At 23.7% G+C, this 21897-nt stretch overlaps 1 protein-coding gene across 1 annotated transcript in view; it reads right to left on the bottom strand.

The window, feature by feature from the left end:
* The window catches only part of LOC113550695 (semaphorin-1A), a 166314-nt gene that overhangs the window by 129225 nt on the left and 15192 nt on the right, over window positions 1–21897 (bottom strand). Inside the window, exon 2 of the mRNA XM_026952695.1 lies at window positions 15251–15706. Within this exon, the coding sequence (XP_026808496.1) occupies window positions 15251–15362 (112 nt within the window). The 5' untranslated portion in view covers window positions 15363–15706. The remainder of the gene's footprint in view (window positions 1–15250; window positions 15707–21897) is intronic.

Genomic DNA, 21897 nt, shown 5'->3' on the forward strand with positions numbered 1-21897 from the left:
TTACACTTGTTTCAAGTGAAAACACACAGTTTTGTATACTAGAATATTTTTATTTATTTGTATTAAAAAAATAAATTTTAAATTCATCAGACAATGAATTTTTAACAAACAAAAATTTTTTTTTATTTACTTTTAGTTTATTTTACGAAGTACATTATTTTTAATAAAAACTCAACAGTAAAAATTGCACACAATATAATATATCAAAAGAATAAAATAGTATTTTTCAAAATATCAGTCGGAACACTTTTACAAATTAAATGAAAGGGTTTTTCTCCCAAGATAAGCGATTTTAATAAGAAATATACTTTATTTTTTAAACACAAAGTATTTTCAACTGCTTACACTCCTCTCCCTATTTTTGTTTTTAACAATCTAATTAGGTATACAGTAAGTTGAAATAGAAACGCTACAAAGTTTTAAAATGATTTTTTGCGTAAATACATGCCTAGAATTTTTTTTGTAATGTAAAGAGAAAAAGTTGAGCTAAGTGTGAAAACATTTTTATATAATAATTGTTTGTTATATAAATAATAAAATGATTTCTTAGAACATCTCTGGGGAGTGGGGTACAAGTGTTTCAAATCATTTTACCCAAAAAATATATATAATTAATCCTACATAAAAAAGAAAGGGTCCATATCATTTAAATAAACTTTTCAAATAAGATAGCTTAGTCTGGTTTTAGTTATTTTTAAACACAAAAACACTTCGTTAAGAATAAAATGGAAATAAAAAAAACCAATTATATTTTAAAATAATATTACAATTCTGGTTTACAACAAAACACTTTAATTTTATTTTTCCACCTTAAAAACGTCCACTATTCAATATCATAAAATGTTTTTTCTTACCATGTATTAACCAAAAAAAAAAAATAAATAAATAAAACAAGAAGTGCTAATTTGTATACAATTTAATTAATTTACAAATGCACAAACAATAGATAAAGTTTTTTGTAGGTTTAATTTAAAATAAAATAATTTAACTTTTTTCACTATTTAATATAATGTAATCCTTAGTAGGTTTAAAATAATGTTTATCATACACCTAATCTAATCTTAAAATATATACTACATATTATTTTATCTATTTACATATACATTCTTTCAATATATATATATATATATATATATTGCTCAATATGCAAATTATATATTTATTAAAATATAATAAATACTTAAAGGTTATTGTCAAAATATCTATATGATCATTAAATATTAATAATATTTCACCAATCTTGAACAATGTAAAGATAAATATAATATTAGTATACTACTCATACTTATGAGTTATATTTTATTAGGTTATAGCATTTCTTGTTTGATTTACTACAATAATTAAATATATAACACAAGTAATAACATCAGTTAAATTCATTTTCTTTCCTTTAGACCATCAACATATTATATTTACTCACAAAATTACACCAGGTCATTTTGTTTTGTGCAATATAATAAACATAAAAAAGATTTGTCAGACAGTGAAATTATCAACTCTAGGGAAACGGTATTTCTACGTGAGTTTCGAAAAGGGTGTGGATTCATGGTATCAAGCTCGCGGGTTTAATAACTGACAAGTTCCTTTGGTTTTTGGGTAGTTTTATATGTATATATACTGTATGTATTATATATACGTACGCCCATACACTATATCTACGTAAATATAAAGTATACACACACATACACACTCATACAAATGAACACAAGTATATACAAAATATATAAAACATATATGTATGTAACATATAAAACACATACGAGTCCACAAGTACGGCCGCCGTCGGCCTCTGCGATGAAATATTTACAACCCAGGGGAATCAGAAGCCCGATGTATACAATGTATGCTCACTGGTATCTATAATGCAACGGTTCCAGATTTAGGGCTCATGCTATATATTGACATAGTCATTCAACCAGGGAAGGCGAAAGGACGAAGGAGTTGTTCGTGCTATTAATACTTGACTAAGACGGTGTAGTGACTAATAAACCCAGAGGCGACGTTAAAAAACACAGTTTACTATCCCGAGAGAGATATGTATAGCAATTTAAAAGTGAAGTTATATACTGATATTACTTTACCAGTCTATAAGAAATAATATTCATTTTTACTGAAAGTAAGTACAACCATGAAATTCGTAGCGAGATAATTTTAATTTAGTCAATCAATATTATAGATTGATGCAATTATTTACAACTCATCAATATAAGTTCTATATCAAATTCGAAAATCACGCTTTTACAAATTTTGGTAATTTTATTAGACTTTATATCTTTATTTGAATATTTTTTTAATTATAATACTATAGTTTGTACTTATATTATATACATTAGGTTAGATAACTAAATTAATTTACTTTGAATATTTTATTATTTTTTCTTCTGAAAATAAATATTAATAAATAAACAATTTTGGCTACCTCGAATAACAATTTTAACAAATAAAATTGAAATGTTACTTATTTCTTGAAGTTTAATTTATTAAAACTTAACAAATACAAAATATATTTACTTATATATTTTTTATTTTTATAAATATTTAAGTATAAAATAAATTCTAAGTTTTCTATAGTCAAAAACACTTTAAAAGTAGAAAAAATAAAATACCAACAGAAACTTGCAAATTCAGCAAAATAAAAAAAACTCAATGGAGCTACTAAAATTGGAAAACTTTTATTTATTTTTTAGTAAAAAACATTTTTAGAAAAGTCAACTAAGAAGCATCGATTTTATTACTTTTAGTTGTTGTGTGTACTATGAGAACTTAAAAATGAACCAAAAATATATAACCTCTTAAAATAAGTGAACAAATGAACACGAGTTAGTTGGATACAATAAAAAAAGTACTAATTTTCTATTCGGACTAGTCCACGACCCCACGAATACCAGAAAGTATCACTGAGGTATTACATATTATTGTAACAACCAAATCTTAAGTTAACTAACCAACATTTTTTTAATAAAAATGTACGGTTAAAATGCATTAAAATGTATTTACAAAAGCTGAAACATTTTACAAATATTAAAATTTAAAATATCATGATACATAGCTTAGGTACTATAAAACCTAAAAACGTAGATGAAGCCACAATGATAAATGGCTATATAATAGACAGAAATTATCATTTCACTTATCTGAATAAAAGGCAGAATTTTAATATTATCAAATTGTTTTTTATATGTATAAACAGAATATAAATAAATTGGTAATGTATCTATGTGTTAAATTTGAATTTAATGATAAAAATAAATCATTGCAAAATGATTCTGAAAAAAAGCGAACTGTTAGCCGATTAAATAATTGAAATATGTACTGTAAAAGTTATACAGTTTTGAATAAAATGTGTACAATACACGACTTACCTATTTTTTTTACAAAACTATACTCTAAACTAAAAATTGTATATTTGTTGCTAACTCTCATTCATGAATTTACCAATAAAATAATAAAGGAGCGTGTGAAGTATACAATTGAATTAACAATTTAATACCAAGGAAACAAAGCGCATGTTATTAATTAAAGGCTGACGTTTAAAAACAGCAATACAATAAAAATGACACTTTTTTAATGATGAAGTCATCATTGTAAATTGTAATTAACGAAACATCATTGCAATATACGGTATATTATATACCCAGCGTATACAAAATGAGACAAAACTAATTTATCTATCAAAATTAATACAGTTGTCAATTAAATACTTTAAATATATATATATATGTTAGTTTATTAAAGTTTAAACAATATAAAAAAATCAATCGGTACCTAATGATTTTTCAAAGTTACTGAATATTATCTAAAAACTTTTTAAATGTTAATTATTGTTAGTATACTTTTAAAAACATAAATAGTAGGTCATAATAATTTAATACTAAATAATTATTACCGTGTATTCATTAAAATTTAATGTGAATGACATTCAACATTTAAAAAATATATATATTATCTGTTTTTAAAATGACATACTCATAAAATTAAAAAAAGGTTTTTCAAAAAATATAATAATACCTCTACTGAAAATAATATATAGTAGTTTATTTATATATTTTATATATACATTTAGTATATGATTACCTACATCACGTTTTAAAATCAAACGCAATTGCATAATATAAAAATTTCTAATTTCAGCCCCATTTTTCATTGAATATTATATAAAACTTTATCAGAAGTATTACACATACACAATAATTTGTATTAGTTATAATTAATACAGCCTATACATTAGTAATATATAGTAAATGAGTCAACTATGTTTGACAAAAAGGAAAAACTTTTTAAACCTAATGTAAAATTGAACTTTTATTGTACGTGATTTATGGATTGTCACATGGATTATTAACGAATTATTAATGGTTTTACTTCTACGTTTTATCATTTTGCTTACGTTAAATTTTAAAATATTGAATTGATATTAAAGATTTGTGGTTTTTATGGTAATTAAGTGCTACTGTGTTGGTGTTATTTTATAAAATATACCCAACAACTTATACAAAATACCATATATTACATACCTAAACATAGATGATTTTAGAATAATCTGTATGTAATGTATATTTCTTTGGCTTGTTAGTTATTGTGATTTTAGTTACCAATCATTATGAGTGGTTGTCAAAGTGGTACTGCTTACAGAAAAACAGTACTTTTAAAGCAAGCAAAAACCATTTTTGTTTTTGATAAATATAGAAATATTGAAGATAAGTTTAAAGCTAAATCACAAAGTAAAAATTGTTAAATCGTGTATTACATTTATAGCTTGAGTTTAAAAAAATTGCATAAATGCTTTAATTGTATTTTGGTTTTAAAATCCGCATCATTATTAAAATTAGAATTAAATAAGTATCAAAAATATAAATTTAAAAAATAATTAAGGATATCTAATAAAACACCAATCAAATTGTTGAAATTTTTATCAAGTGTTAAATATTTGTATATAAAAAAAAAAAACAATTAAACAAAAAAATAACAAGTATAGTCATTGTGTAAATAATATAATAAAAAATGTACATTATGAATAAGTACATATAAATTTAATTTCTTAGCAATATACAAAATAAAATAAATATATTATATATTATATTCTATTTTAGACAAAATTCAAGTTGCTTAGAAATTATAGTTAAACAAAAAAAGTTAAAATATAATAAAAAAAAAAATACTGTTTATATTATTCAAATACACAAGGTTTAGATAGCCAAAATTAAATCAGTCATACCTAAATTATTTAATTTTAATTTTTTGCATTGCTAATATGTTGTATTGTGTATAGATATACTAGGTAATATATTATTGTAATAAATACATTAATAACAAAAAGTTAGCAGCGTTAGATTAGTTAAAAAACTTAATTTTAATTAAAAAACATTATAATGTCATTATATATAAATTTATTTAACTTTAAAAAAAACATAATAATAACCCTTCTAAGTAAGTATTAATTACGTAATCCTTCTTAAAAAAAACCTACAACCTACGACGCTCTACAAATTTGACAACAATGACGGGACGACGACTAGAAAAAAAAATATAAAAACTTTTCAAAAGAAAATATGTTTAAACCTTATTCGATTGTCATAGTTAACTATAACATAGGTCCTACTTATATTTTTCTAAATTGCCGTGACCCGTATATTTACACACACATTCACATTGTGTGACGGTTTGTATTGATCTTCGGAGCACATAAACATTCACCCCTTTTTCGGTTATACTTATTTCGGCAACTTTCACCAACACTCGTGTGCAAGCAATGTCGACGAGTGTGGTAAGGGGGTAAGGGGTAGCAAGAGAGAATCCCGACGCCGCCGATTGTATGCTGAGGCCATTACGCCGCCACTGCCGTTCTAATTTGTAGACACCGCAGGCGCACAGTACTCACTCATTCTCACGCACACACGTGCACAGACACACACAACAACACGTGCGCAAAAAATAAAGGGTATTTTTCACTCAAACTACAATTTTTCTTTTTACACGTTATGATATTATATGTATAAGAAGATGATGTAGTCTCGACTTTATACGTTTTCTTTCACTCGCAATAATTAAATAATTTAAACTAATTTATTAAATATATAAGGTCTGATTAAGATCATAATATATTATGTATAAAATACTAGCCTAAATGTACCTAATTCAAATGTTAATACTAGTATTAGTATTAATAACTTTTAACCTTTAATATACACAATGCGCATTTACGCAGTATAATATCTCAAATAATAAACCATGGAACTTACTCTGTGATGTATGTAGTAAGTTTAAAGTGTACCTCGCCATTGTGACACTATAACGGATGTATTAAATTTGGATTCAATAAATTATAATTTATAAATTAATACCGACGAGCAACGGAATAATGAAAATAAGTTTGTAATATTGTAGATTAAAATTAGTCTGAATATTTTGAACATTTTATTGTGAATATAGAAAATAACAGTACAATAAGTGCGCATAATGTCTAAAACTCCTAGTGATTTATACTTATTAAATTACACCAAAATAACTTAAGGAATTTAGTCAGACGACAATTCAATACATCAAGAAAATTATGATAAGGATAACAATAATTGTGGATATTTCAAAACTTAAACACATAAAAAGTACAAACCGATTTAAGAGTGTCAAGTTTATCATTTATGATAAAAATGACTAAAATAAAAACCTCGTGGATACAGATATATAATTTTATTTTTCAACTGAAATAAATTACTTTTTGATACTATTAAACGTTCTTTAATGTGCTTCAGTCTCGTTTGGTCGAAAAGTTGGTCAGAATAGACAATAGCTTTACAGCTTTAAGCCCAAATATTTTGGTCATTTTGGGCGGTGCGCCGCTATTGCGGTTTAACGCGTGTGTGGGTTACTCAGCTGGAAGTACACCCATGGGGAACGCGGTCGCAGAAATGTAAGCCCATGTCGGCCATATACAGCTTTACATTTGCTATATTACTTGTTTCATTGGAAACTACGAAAATATTACTTTAAACTACACCCACGTTTTATGGGCTTATGGTTACAAAGTATTTCAATATAACGAAATATTTTACCCCAAAAATGCGTTCGCATATCAATAATTTTTATTAAAAAAATAACATTCCAATATTAGGATTTTTCAAGATTTTATTATCAAATATCAAATAATTTTTTTTTTACAAAACTTAAACATTAGGTACGTACATCATTACTTTGGAATTATATTTTTATATTTAATTAACACTACACAACATTATTAGGTAACTGTTCACTTTTATGACTAGTAGTAAAAACCTAACGGAGTTTGATTATATTCGGTATACGTAATATTAAACTTCTTACATCCACAAGTCAATTGGCTTAAATAATTGAGTATGTCATAGATAATAAATGGTTACCATTTTAAATACTATATTTTAATTTTTAATACTTGAGAAATAATTGTTGTCCGTTAACTAAGATCTTTATTCTCTATGTTAACAAATATTACCAATATGTAAAATACTATGATATATTATGATAAGTATTACAAAACAAACTTTAAATAGGTAGTATACTCAAAAACAATAAAGTAATTTTTTGTATAGTTAAATTGAAGTAAAGTTTTTTTTTTTATTTTATTTCATTTACTATATAACTGATAGTTAATTTATTCTTCATAATCTTATTCAATAAATAAGAGGTAGGTAATTAACATTATGTATTTAACTTAATATTAGTAAATATAATCGATATTTAATTTAGTATTAATTATTTATTATTAATTAATAAAGAAATAGTACATAATTGGCAATTATTATAAACATATGAAGAGTTATTACAAGAATTAAAATAGTGTTAATTTTAAACTTTAAAAATAAAAATCAAAATCATAAAAATAGTTTAATTGATTTGTAATATGCTCTTTCAATACACTGATATAAAATTAATGTAACTATACTCAAATACACAATTCAGAATTCATTATAACGAAAACAAAAAAATACAATTTTCACTATCGTATTCAGTAGGTATAAACCAGTAAAATTAATTTTTGAATATTTGATCATGGCAATTAATTATTATTACTACCCCACAAATAATACCAAAGGCCACAAAGCCGGGGCAACCCTTACCGAGCGGTCGAACGGTTAGAGCACACACAACTCGGCAATTACATAATTGTATACCTATACCAAGCACATTTTAGCAATTCGCTAAACCCATAAAATAGCTTGTATTATGGCAATTTTGTACAATTTCTAATGGACCATGACTAGTACCTGTAAATACCCATTTTAACTTTAACGTTTTAACAGAAATAGTTTTTAAACAGTTTTTAATTATTATTAAATAAATATTTATTATTATTTGTATTAAAAGATAGTTATTACTATATAATATATAACAAATATAAACTCATTTACAAGTAACAAAAAATTGAATTTAAATTAAACCTAACCTTACTTTAATCAGGTAAAATTTAAACTAAAAATAAGAAATTCATCGCATTTATTATATTTAAGCTTTATTTACACTGTACTAAATACTTATAACATAAGTGATGTAACTGACAATTGTGTAAAAATAAGGGGAAAAGTTAAAAACAGCAGCCGTGTAAACATTTTCTTCGATGAACTACAAATGATTAGCAAGTGATGACCGAGTAAGAGTTTTTGAGATCGATTTCTAATTTCTGTATTATTCATGCCCTGTTAGAATTCAGTAGTTATATACACAAAAAAATACAATAGGCGTCTTTTCTGCGTATCTGTTTCCAATTCTTACATCCCCTGAATTTGAATCGAATATTGTTACAGAAACATAAGAAATTATTTGGAAACTCTAGAGCTTTTCTTTATTTTGCAATATTATACACTAGGTAAGTTTTCCTCAAACTTCAAAACAAATCATCTCAAATTTCAATGATTTCCTACGTTTCAAAAGGATCTCATTAAAAATAAACAATATAAATTCATTTTTTGAAAGCCACACAAGACCAAACCACATTATTAATCAATTTTTGATAACACAATAAATGCCATTACACAATTTATGAAAAATATATTTTATTTATAATTTTTAAAAAAAATATTATATAATATTTTTATTTAATTTCAAAATTATTTAATTCATGACATTTTTAACATATTAAAATTATTTTACACAATATCGGCTAATTTTAATTTATTTACAAAGTATCAATAAGACCTTTATAAGAGACTTTTTCCTTGGTTTATACGGCATATAATAATACTTCTTTTTTTTTTATTGTAAAACACAAAATAGCCAGAAATTAACCCAGAAAGTAATTAACAAAAGTGCATTGTTATATACCTCATCAAAACTGAATAGATTGTCTTTACTAAAATCAAGAGTTCTTTTATTTACATAGCTTCAATTGAAAAAAAGTATTCCTTTTCTAATGGAAAATTTGAAACACGCTGGTGTTAAAGTGAAACTATAGAAGATAACATTTCTAAGAAACAAAAATAAAAAAACTTTTAATAAAATATTTTTTAAATGCCAATAATTTATGTAAAAATTCTAAGACATGAATTAAAATGAAATACAATTAATTGTTTATCTATTTAGGCTTTTTATTGACTATTATATAAATACCTTTCAATTATATTAAATATTATTGAAAACCCGCATCTGGTTAATCACGATTTTGAATGGGTCATAAAAAGAAGACTGATATGCCATAAAGTACGAACAAAATATAAGGTCTGGCTTTCTTCTTCTGACCTTCTAACTTTACTTGCCTTAACGTAAAACTATTGTACTCCCAAAGTATAATAATTTAATTTAAGAGCAATAATAAAGTAACGTAATCAAAAAAATGTTCAGAGTAGTATTCAACTTGCAGTATTATTTATTTCACTCAATTATTTCAAAAAAATAATATAATACAATCGAAATAAATTCAAATATATACTAAGAAGTACCTACAAATTTTATTAGAAATGAATAGGTAATTAATAGTTTATAAAATTGGAAAATTGGAAAATAACTATAAATTTTATTTTGTATTTATTATATAATAATACATATTATGTATATATGTATAATGTATTTAATATTAATTAAAATTAGTTTTTGTCATTTTTAATGATGCGAATTTTAAAGAAATTCATAGTTTGTATTAATGTATTATATTTATGTGATATACCTAAAATTTTAAATAGCAATAGGTATTATTTGAGTATTAAAATAGCATTATAATTAATAATTATAACTTTAAATGTAGCTGCACCATAGTAAACAGTGGTACCTAAAGTGTCTATTTAATAGTATAATAGTATATTATATTGTAAACTTATGGATAATACAATATTATAATAATAAAAAATAAAAGTAGTCGAAATACTTAATAAATTTTTCTGATTATTTAAAAATAAAATAAAGGTCTCCAAAGGTTTTAAGTTATCATAAAATATGCTCAAATATATATTTATATTCATTATAACTACCATACAAATTAAATAAAAACTTGTAAGCAAACTGTTATAAACTATTTGTGGGCACTGTTACATTTAAGTAAGGATAAACAATTTTACTTTATTTTAAAATTATATTTATTCTATTATCTTAATATTTTATAAAAGAAATACAAAGATATTCTAATGAATTTATAATACTTGATGCAATTATGATAAAATTATCATAAATTAATGACATATTTTTATACACACAATTTGGTAAATTTCTATTTACTATAGATTACATTATATTCGGTGAAACTAAGAAAACAAAAATATACATTTTTTTTTTAATGATTAAATAATCTAAAAGTTAATTACATCGAAAATATAGTTGTAATATCGTTCAATACTTTTTACGTGTTTTTAAATTCAATCGATAAAACATGCAAATGAATGCAAACTAGTATTATTCAGAATACAAAGGAGACTTTAAGTAGGAATAAAAAAAATATTCATTTATGCTTTTTTCCTTCCTTCCGCCCTCGTCGTCCAAGCCTTTAGTCTATACCCGCACCCATCAACGTGTTCTTCTAAGTGGCCATTTCGACAACTTTTCAAAATGTGCCCACATATTTCTTCCCCTATTACATGTAAAATACTATAAGTGAAGGTCATGTAACAAAATTGATTTTCACCCTCACTTACCGAAAATCCCGTCATAGCCACAGGGATACTAAACCATTATCGGTGAAACATTAATTTCGTGTTTTTTTTTTATATATACACACATAGAGGAGGAAAATGGACCTTTTTGGTTTGATTTTTATTACAACAAAAAAAGGCGAGGAAAATTTTTTTGAACTAACGACATAGGACCTCTAACGCTTAATTATTCCCTTTTCTCTAAACTATCTTTGTAATTAGTGACATCCTTGTAACCCGGTCAGTTTTTTCCTGTTATATCAGATATTTTTATGGTCTTTCATTACTTTTTTTATTTTTTTAAACTAAAAATTATTATTTATAAAAAGCTAAAAACAATTAAACTATTACATAGATCCATACGTACAAAGATATTATTAAATTATTTACACCAACAATCAAAAAAAAAAAAAAAAATTTTAGAAGCAGTTATTTATAATTTTCAATGAAATGTATGTTTTCAAAAATTGCGTGTGAGTATTTTCTTTATATAAAATATTCTCTAAACAAAAAAGAACAACAATTTGTTTTGGTCTTAGCATCATGATAAATAATTGTTAGTATACTTTGTTTCATTTAATTTAAACACGTATCTTGGTTGAGACTTAAGGGTAAATAGAAACAACAATGGTATAAATAATTATACAATGAACGTGAAATAAAATTTAAAAAAAAAACTCCATACAAATGTCAAAACTCTGCAATAAAACTTTATATTTACTTATTTAGTTTGGTCAGCCATGAATTAATTGAAAGTTCATAAATTTGTAAATTAATTTTTAATTTTTTTTAGTAAATAAGTTATTTGTGTTTATTATTTTATTAACGTATCCAAAGTTTATAAAAATTATTGTAAAGTTATTGTCGGTCAACAGTTTTTTCTTGTAATCTGTAAATAATCATGCAGATTAAAAAATAATAATTCTGTAATGTGACATTGATTTTTTTGTATAGGCTTTTCTCTTAAACGGATAATAATATTATACTAGTATTCCTAAGTATTTAAATACCTAAAGACAATTACAAGTAATCCTAGAATTTCATTCATTGTAGTGTTTTTTTTTATTATTATTGTTGTTATTTGGGTTAGATTTAACCACATACTTCAAGTATTAGATTAAATAACAGAATATTATTTTATTATTTAATATTCGACAATATTTTGTTTAGATAGTGAGGAAAATCTAGAAATTATATATAAATATATAAGAAATTTAAAGTTTTATGAATAATATTGAACAGGTAATTTTATTTTTTCAATTCCATAGTATTCACTTAAATTAATTAATTCCTGCAAAATTTCAAAATTTAATAACTGAAAATCTTAATAATAACAGAAGCCAATTACTAAGTATGCCACTATTACACGACAAATAGATACAAACGATGACCATTATACTAGTGACCTAGTTATACACACGTTACGTTCCTAAACCAGCAAGCAATTAAATAGATCTATCCTCGCACTCTAAAAGTGGAAACTTTGGCGTAAGAATTGCATAGCCACTTAGCCCTTTATTCTCCCTTGGGGTCTAAGCGAGTATTTTGAATAGCCGCCTAAGGGTTTAAATAATTATGATAATTAATTTAATTACAGTCATCAGTAAGTTAAGTAACACACTATGAAATAACTAATGGAAATTATATTATTTGTTTTATAGTTAAAAGAAAAAATAAACTAATGATAGCTAGATATTTACCTATATTATACCAATTCAAACGACATCATTTGTAATAAATGTGAATTGTTTGAAAATTTAAAAAATAATAATAATATTCATACAAACATAAAAATATATATCCCTAATATTTTACCTAATATACTTTTTCAAATAAGGCCTAAACACGTCACCTAAACTTATTTAAACAACTGAATTGGTATACATGGGTTTATCTGTGACATAATAATAATCCCTAAAATATAATAAAAGTAAATTTTAGTTTTGGTAATTTATAGGAGAAGCAAAAAAGTTAATATTAATACATAAATATATATTAGGTTGACATTTTTAGAATCTATAACCATTAACCATACGATGTTTTAATTAGAACGTACAACAAAAATCCGGGGTATAATTATTACATAATAATTTAAAAAAATGTATTTAATAAAAGTATTAAAATATTTGATCAAATAACTATTCATTTTAGATCAATTCAACTTTTTACATACCTAAAAAATACAATATTTAAACAATGAAAAAATAATCAATTCAAATGAATACAAAGTTTTTTTACATATTTTCAAAAAAAAAATGTATTAAATACCTAAACCTATTAACAAATCTAAAAATGATTCAGACAATTTGGCTAATTATATCACTATCATATTGGATGCTATTCACACTCAACTAAAAATTATATCACATAATATATTTACATCCTGAAAACACCTTTAACGTAAACCAATAATTATTATTCTCTTTTAATTAGAATTTAAAATAAATATGACTATTATTTTATTAATATATTTAAATCTATATTTATGATTTCAAAATAACTTAAATAGAAGGTGCCTATAATTTATCAAATATTTCAAAATCTTATAAATTTAAATCAAAGGTTATAATTAACACCTACAAAAATTTTAATTTTAATAAATTACCAAATTGTATTTAATAATATTCTATTATAAAAGCAAATAACTTTAAATTAATATAGTTTTCATAAAAAACCATGTAGCAGGTGATCTACTTAGGGGTAGTGATTTATCTATTTAATATAAGTGATCTACCACAAAATGCTACTAAAAACTACAATGTTTCTCGTCATTGGCCAGTGTAATTCAGACTCTATTTCATTGATAACACAATTATCAGAATTCAGTATACAGTATACAATGTTTCAGTATACAGTCATAATCTATGTCATAATATATTATATAATTATATCATCATTTGGCGTAAATTTCATATATATGTATCATTGATTTTATAATATAATATATTATGAAATCAGTGTATGTATTAACTATAATAATACAAAAGCTAAAACTCACTTTATCAACTTTACTACTACTAAAAATAAATGTATAGATACCTGATGAGAAATATTTATAAAATCTAATAGATCACCAATTATTCTTAAAATTAAAACATAAATCACCTGCCATACGATTATACGAATACATTTTTATAAATTTAAATACGTCATATTAAATATATAAATATCAAAAAAATGTGTATAAATTACACTCAAAAATAATAAGACTAAATCTAAAAAATATTAAAATACACGTTTAAGAAATAAAACAAACAATGAAAACGTTGGAAATTAATTTGTAGATTGTAGAAAAATATATAATTGAATGTAAACACAAAACATATATAATAAAAGTTTACAATCGATGATACGAAATAATAAAATAATGAATCATTAAAATGTTAAAAATATTTATAACGTAGAAACAGTAAGTATAATCAATACTATAGGACCCAAAATAATCTAAACTGAACAGATGTTCTTTGAAAAACAGTTCATTATCAGCGTCGAATAGTGACCGATTGTAGTACCCAGTAATTTATTATTTTATCAAAGATTCAAATTATTAAAATCATCTATTAAAGATAATTTCTTTAAAAAGATTAATTCTTCAATCATAGAATACAATATTAAACACAGTATTGTATACATTACTTATTAATATGTAACATATTCAATAGATAAAATGTAATCAAATAAAATCAATAATTTTATGCTCGTACTTAAAAGAAAATCGAAGAAAAATTAGTTATAATATAAATAATTTTTAATTTATATAAATCTAATAAGCTGATCAAAGTAATATTTCAATATTTTACAATATATTATACTCGCAATGAAAACAAGATAATTCTCATTTTACGAATCGATATTACCAATATATAGGACTATTTTATATAGGTAGGTACTACACAATATTCTCGGTTTAAAAATTCGAATGATTCGTCATTTCATCAATCACTGGTTAAAACTTATATTACCCCTCAGTAAAAATATAGGATTCGTGCGATTCACCCATTGCGCATCGAGTCTACTATAAATTGGAACCCCTGTAGTACAGAGCACCCCTTCTGAAATTACATCTCCCCAAAAGGGCAACATATCCCTCGTGGGTCTGATGAATTAACCGTTAATTGAACCCTAACCCAGAGAGACAAAAAGGAAAAAATGAAAATAAAACTTACTTCGAACTGCCGATATTTTTGGTCTCACGTTCTCTTGCCATCCTGCGTTCGCGGGTACCCACCACTGCGCATTGATCAGTAGTAGACCAGCGACAAATAATGCTCCTTTCATTGTATAGTCCGCGGAAATGATTCACATCGAACTAATTTTTTATTAAACGTTTAAAAAAAAAACTAGAAACCTTGTAGCCGAATTTTACGTGACAACGAGTATTTGTCATCCACACTTGGGTATAACAGCGGTTATACTCTATTCAATCGGCGTGGTGACGTTCACTAAATATTTTGATCGAGAGAGCGCGCGTACACGTTATTAAACGGTTGCGGCGTTACTGTCGTCTGCGGTTCGACTCAGCACCACTGACGCAATGCGAACCCGAGACAACGACCCGACCGGCGCATGGTCATCTGACGACGGCAGCGGCGGCGCTCCACACTTTTGTCAACCACATGGACCTGAAAAGCAAAATGTATTGTATTAACGTTATGTACAATAATAAATTATTCAATTCTAGCTAATGTTGTACAGTAAATGCATTTAAATAATTAACTATAACTTAATCGCTAAATTAAATAATTAAACACAAATTGTCAAATCCATAAGATATTGATGACCCATAACTGAGTGTAATCCTCGTATCAGTATTCAACATAAAATATTAAGTTAGTATCTTTAAGTAGTCACTGAATGCTTCCTTCTATCATACGACAAAGTTTTGTTATTTATTTTTACAATGTAAATTTGCTTATTATATATAAATATATATTCTATACTTCGATAGATAAAGAGGATTTAACACAGTCTTACATATACTTATAATCAAGTTGATAGAGAAAAATAATAATACAAGGTACCGGCCTTCGGTTATTAATTAAATGATTCATAACATATAATTAAAACATAGATGTGTGAACACTGGACACCAAAACAATTCATTTAAAAAAATTTAAATCAATTGATTTTATTGTAGTACAGATTTTTTTTAAATAAAATAATTTTGTTTTTGTGTTCTTACAACAATTAACAAATATATTTAAGTACCTAATTGTGAACAAAAATAAATGTGATTCGTACATTAATAAAATAATTATTCAACTATATTTATGCAAAAAAAATCAATATTAATAATGCAAAAATACAAAAATGTCAGCTTTATTCTCTATTCACTTAATTTTTATTTACAGTAAATAATTTTAAGAATTTTATGAATGCTTGTAAAGTTGTATACACAGTTAACTTAATGAATAAACAGTTTACACAAAAGAAATTTTTTATCCTATTCAATCAATTAATATCCTGTCAAATTTATAAAAAATATCTTGTTTAATTAAACAATATAATTTCTTACACGTAAAATACATCAAGTACTTTATTTTTCCTTCTTATGCCCACAACAAAGTTTTGATTAAATTTTAAAAGTTTATTATATGATTATTGACTTATACTTTATAGATATTATTATAAACGGCAATATTAAATAAAAACAAAACAAACAATTGAAGAAACATCTTAAAATAAATTGATTAATTGTTATCTAATATAAAAATAAAACTTGTATGAAATACTTCTATTTCAAAATATCCAATTGTATATCCCATGTTTATTGATTTCAAAAAAGTTATACAACTGTTTGACCTAAAAAGAACATTTTGACAAACTTATATGTATCAATGACGTAAACTCATAATTTTAGATTTACGAGTTAATTCTAAAATTTAGAAGTAAAACACCTGTTACAAAAAAGTAAAAAACAGAAAAAAGACAAACTTTTTCGTTTTTCTATTATTACACATTTTGGATTTCGATTGGAGTGGAGTTTTGATAATAGTCTTTTTTTTTAATTTTTGTTTTTCAAAAAAAAAAATGTTAAGAAAGTAAAAAGCTCCAGAACTTTTGAATAGTCTCGCTATAAACTAGAAATTCGGTACAAAATATAAATTGAAAAAAAGAAATTTCACAATTGGGTATAAATTTGAAAAAAGGATTAAACAAATAACAAAAAAATGTAAACATGAAATTTACATCAAAAGCCATTTTAATTAATATTTTTTTTAATTCAGAAAAAAAAATAATGCTATTGTCATTCTATTAGACTAACATTTTAATCAATTAATTATTTATAATTAAAGTCGAGATACGATTTTTTTTTAATTTTCATGTATGTGTCTAGTCGTCATAACATTTTGGAAACTTTTTATTAATTATATTTTTATTTTAAACATATCTTTATAATTTGTATATCAAATTAATGTAACAAATTATAAGAAAATGTATTATACTAGCTGAAATTTAAAAAAAAATTGATTGTTAAAAAGTGGCTTCACATTAAATTTAATAAAATATAGCAAAAATTTTTACTTCAAGATAATTAAATAATTGACTGCAAATAAAAACTTTTAGAATTTTGTTTTTTTATTTTTCCTGTATAGTTTTTAATGCACAAATACTTTTTTGGTTATATTATGCATACATTAACCCAATATTAAATGCTCATTTTTAAATATATATCAACAAATAATATATAATTATTTGTGCATTAACATTTTTTTTTTAAATATTTAGATATAGCATTTTGAATAATTTAATTTCTATTTAAAATACAATATTTAATACTTGATATGGTATTTCAAATAAGGAAAAAAATCGAAATATTTAAATATTAAACAGATTACTCCATAATTTAAAATGTTTGAATACAAAAATGTGTCAAGTAATAAACTTTAAAAAAATCTAATAATCTTTCATAATACTGCAGGGTATGGTCGTCTGGGGTAAAACCTCATTTAAAAAGTAGTATAGACGCTAGTCGTCTACAATTTCAATTATCAAAACTTTAATTACGTTGTACATAACAGTTATTATGTAATAAAAATACTCATGTTTTGTAAAAATAAATAAAAATATATATAATATACCTAATCAATTACATTTTAAGATATGACTTGCATTAAAAGAATTATTATTTATTAGTTATTTATGTAGATTGTTCATAAAAAAAAATCTTGACCTGCGAAATGTGAAAACAAAACTCAATAAGTAAAATTTACTTAACAATTTAAAGACACATGAATTTATCATTATTAATTTTATACAGTAAATTCACTATTAATTATAATTATTCAATAGCACTCATATAAATAAACAACTTGGCAATTAATAAAAAATGCAACATTACTTAAATAAAATCATACATGAATATTAGCTGGTATAGCTATTTATTTATTGCTAAACATTATACATTTTTAAAACAAACACATTTATAAGTATATATTAAGACTGTTAAAAAATGTTAAAATTAAAAAATATATTGGAAGATATTAATAGTGTTATTCTCCATTAACCAAATAAAATCAATTATTAATATTATATAAACTACCTTTTTAATTTGAAAACTTCCATTGATTGATCTTAATTTATTTTTTATTAAAAATCAAATTTATTGAAAAATAAATAATATTAATTGTTATACTGTAAAATAGGCATATTTTAGTGTTTAAATTTACGGTAAATCTTTTTAATATTTTTCAGCGAGTTATAAAAATGACGTTAATACTTCTAATTAGGAATAAATATTTGAGTAGTTAATAATATTGGTATGATAAATTATCTTTAGTTCTCCCTGTAAAAATGTATTATCTTACAATTTATTTTATAAACTATTCATTATATATCCATATGGTTAATCAATATATTCATAAAAAAAAGATAATTACCTATTCAATAGAATAATAATATAGACCTCATCACAGAATCTATAAGGTAAATTAAAAAAATATATATTTCGTCATCCAATTGCAATATTATCAATATAATTCATATAAGCAAGTTTCAATAATACTTTGATAAAAAATAAACACATATTATGTCAAACAAATAAATTAAATTAACTAATACAGTAGAATCCTGTTACAACGAAACTCCAGGGGACCGAATTTTTTTTCGTTATAACGGAAATTTCGTTGTAACGAAAATTCGAATAAGCTCTTTATAAGACCTGAATTTCGGCAGGGGACGTCTTTATGACTTTCATTATAACAGGATTTTTGGTTGTATTGGTATTCGTTGTAACAGAAATTTACTGTATTTTATCCTTATTACAATAACATTTTACCACTAAAAAAATTAAACTACTAGATAGCAACAATAACTCCTAATAGTTATAGTGTAGTAATCTATACATTTAACAAATGTAATTTCTTAAAATATTATCATTTATCCTTCACGTGAAATTATTTATTTTAATAAAACTAATGTATACAACAAACTTAAAATATAAGTTAGTTTAATAAACCTTTAAATTATTAGAAAAAGTATTTTTACGCCATAAATGTTAAAATAATATTAAAAATTAAGATATCAGCCATCCAACAACACCAGTTTTTGAAAAAATAAATTTAGAACAAAAAAACTATTCAGAAAATAGCCATAATTTAAGTGTTTAATACAGAGTACAGCTAAATAGACTATTCAGATAAATGTTGTTCATAATCTGTATTCCATAAATAAAGCAATAAATCATTATTTTTGTAGTTTGAACTACGGACATAAATATTTACTTTATTTATTTAACTATAGCTTTTATAATTTAAAAAGAACTTTGTTCCAAAAAATATTTTATGTTCCGTAACAACAACTATATTAAAATTATTACATGTTTAAATTGTATTTTTTCAAAGAATACATAATAGATTATTTTCAATTATTTTCAAAATAAAATATGATAATAACGAATTTATTACAAGGTCTTATCGGTGTTAGTATATTTGACTATAAAATATTGTTTACGCTTCCATCTTTCTGACATGTTTTTTTATTACGAATATATAGTATATTATAGTTATAAAGAAAAAGAAAAACCTACAAACCATTTATTGTCAAAAGTAATGGATAAAAATTACTACTTGCTTTCCACGATTTTTCTCTTCAGTTCCAATCCCTCCTATCCTTATTTAATAACAAACAACGGGTGTTAAAGTTGTAACGATGACTGGAGAGTAGTCTCCCATAACCAGAAATCGTTGTTCCCAAATGTTTTTCTTAAAGTTTAATGTGCGATTTCGACATTTTCAAGCGCAGAAAAACACTAACACACAGTCATTATATTTAGAATGTGGATATACCTTCATCATCGTCACGATTGCTGTTAAAATCATCATAAAATCTGTTAATACAGTAAACATAAGAAAATTAATAACTAAAAATATCACGAAATCAAAATTGTAATAAATAATATGCATATAAAAAATAATAAATAATTAGGTTATATTAAAAATGTTAGCAACGATATTATAATAAATATTTTAATAACTTTATGTTTAGTGCCCAATATTGGTCATTTACAAATTTAATATTCTCATGTTCATATATTATTTTCTTTTTTTTTTTTAACTAAACAAATCCAGTCAAATAACTCTTCCGTTTTGAATAAATGTATTCTTTATTATATATTTTAGTTAAAGTACAACCATATAATTCTAACGCAACAGATTTTAATTAAATGTTTAAGAATATTAAGTTAAGTCATAGTATTCTGTAGACATTACAATCATTTAAAGTCTCCGTGGATTATTTCAAATTTTTTATTAATATTGACCGTATACTTGATTTTTAATAGTATAAAATATAGATTACTATAATATTGGTATGTTTTACTTTTAGATCAAATAAAAATTATTCAATGAAATTTCCAATTATTATAATTTATCATGGTATTTAATATAATATAGTTATATAAACGTAGAAAAAACATAAATAATTTTAATTGATTTTTGTCAAGATATTATAAACTTTCAATTATTATTTAAACTTAAAAGCTTATAACCATTAATTTTTACTTCAAACTTTTTATGGACTCCAAATAAGTGTTTCTTTACATTTTTAAGAGAACGATACACAATAAGCACCACACAGACATTTAATCCATTTTAGTGAGTTATATAATAAAATTAAGTAAAAACAACTCCATAAGAAACATAATCATATTAATATTTTTACTTTTACTTTTTATATTAAACCAAAGCTTGAGAATTAATACTTTGTGTACATACTTTATTAATTTGTAAAGTTTTTTTGTTATTTTTTTTCCTCTTGCTTTAAAATTACGAAATAACTTTTAAACCATTGGAAAAACTAGAATAACAGTTTTATTATAAATCTACTTTTCATTTGATAAAACCTAAGTTATTTTACTTTAATTATAACCCAAGCTGAATACAATGGGAATATGACAGAATAGAGTATTTCTTATATAGTTTCTAACCTAACAACGCGTGACGAATGCACACCGGTACGTGTATATTGTCATATCAACTTTTTTATTTATACTAAATAATATAAATTAATAATTCTGTATATGCCACACATTCTAGATCAATATATGAGTTTTATAAAATTATTCTGAAATTATTTTATGTTATACAATTTTATAGGTTAGGTTAACATTAAATTTAACTAAATATTGATTCATAATTTAAAAACTAATAGAAATCACTCCTGATAAGCAAAACCGTGTTTTAGCCATGAAGTTCTCTCTTTTGTATTCAATCCTGAGATTGGTTTGTAGCAATTCTCTACTCTTCCCTGTTACTTACTAATCTCTTTGTCTCTTCATAAGATTTACACCTTTAGTCCTTCATTATTTGTTGTA

Source organism: Rhopalosiphum maidis, chromosome 1 (genome assembly GCF_003676215.2).
Source record: "Rhopalosiphum maidis isolate BTI-1 chromosome 1, ASM367621v3, whole genome shotgun sequence".
NCBI lineage: Eukaryota > Metazoa > Arthropoda > Insecta > Hemiptera > Aphididae > Rhopalosiphum > Rhopalosiphum maidis.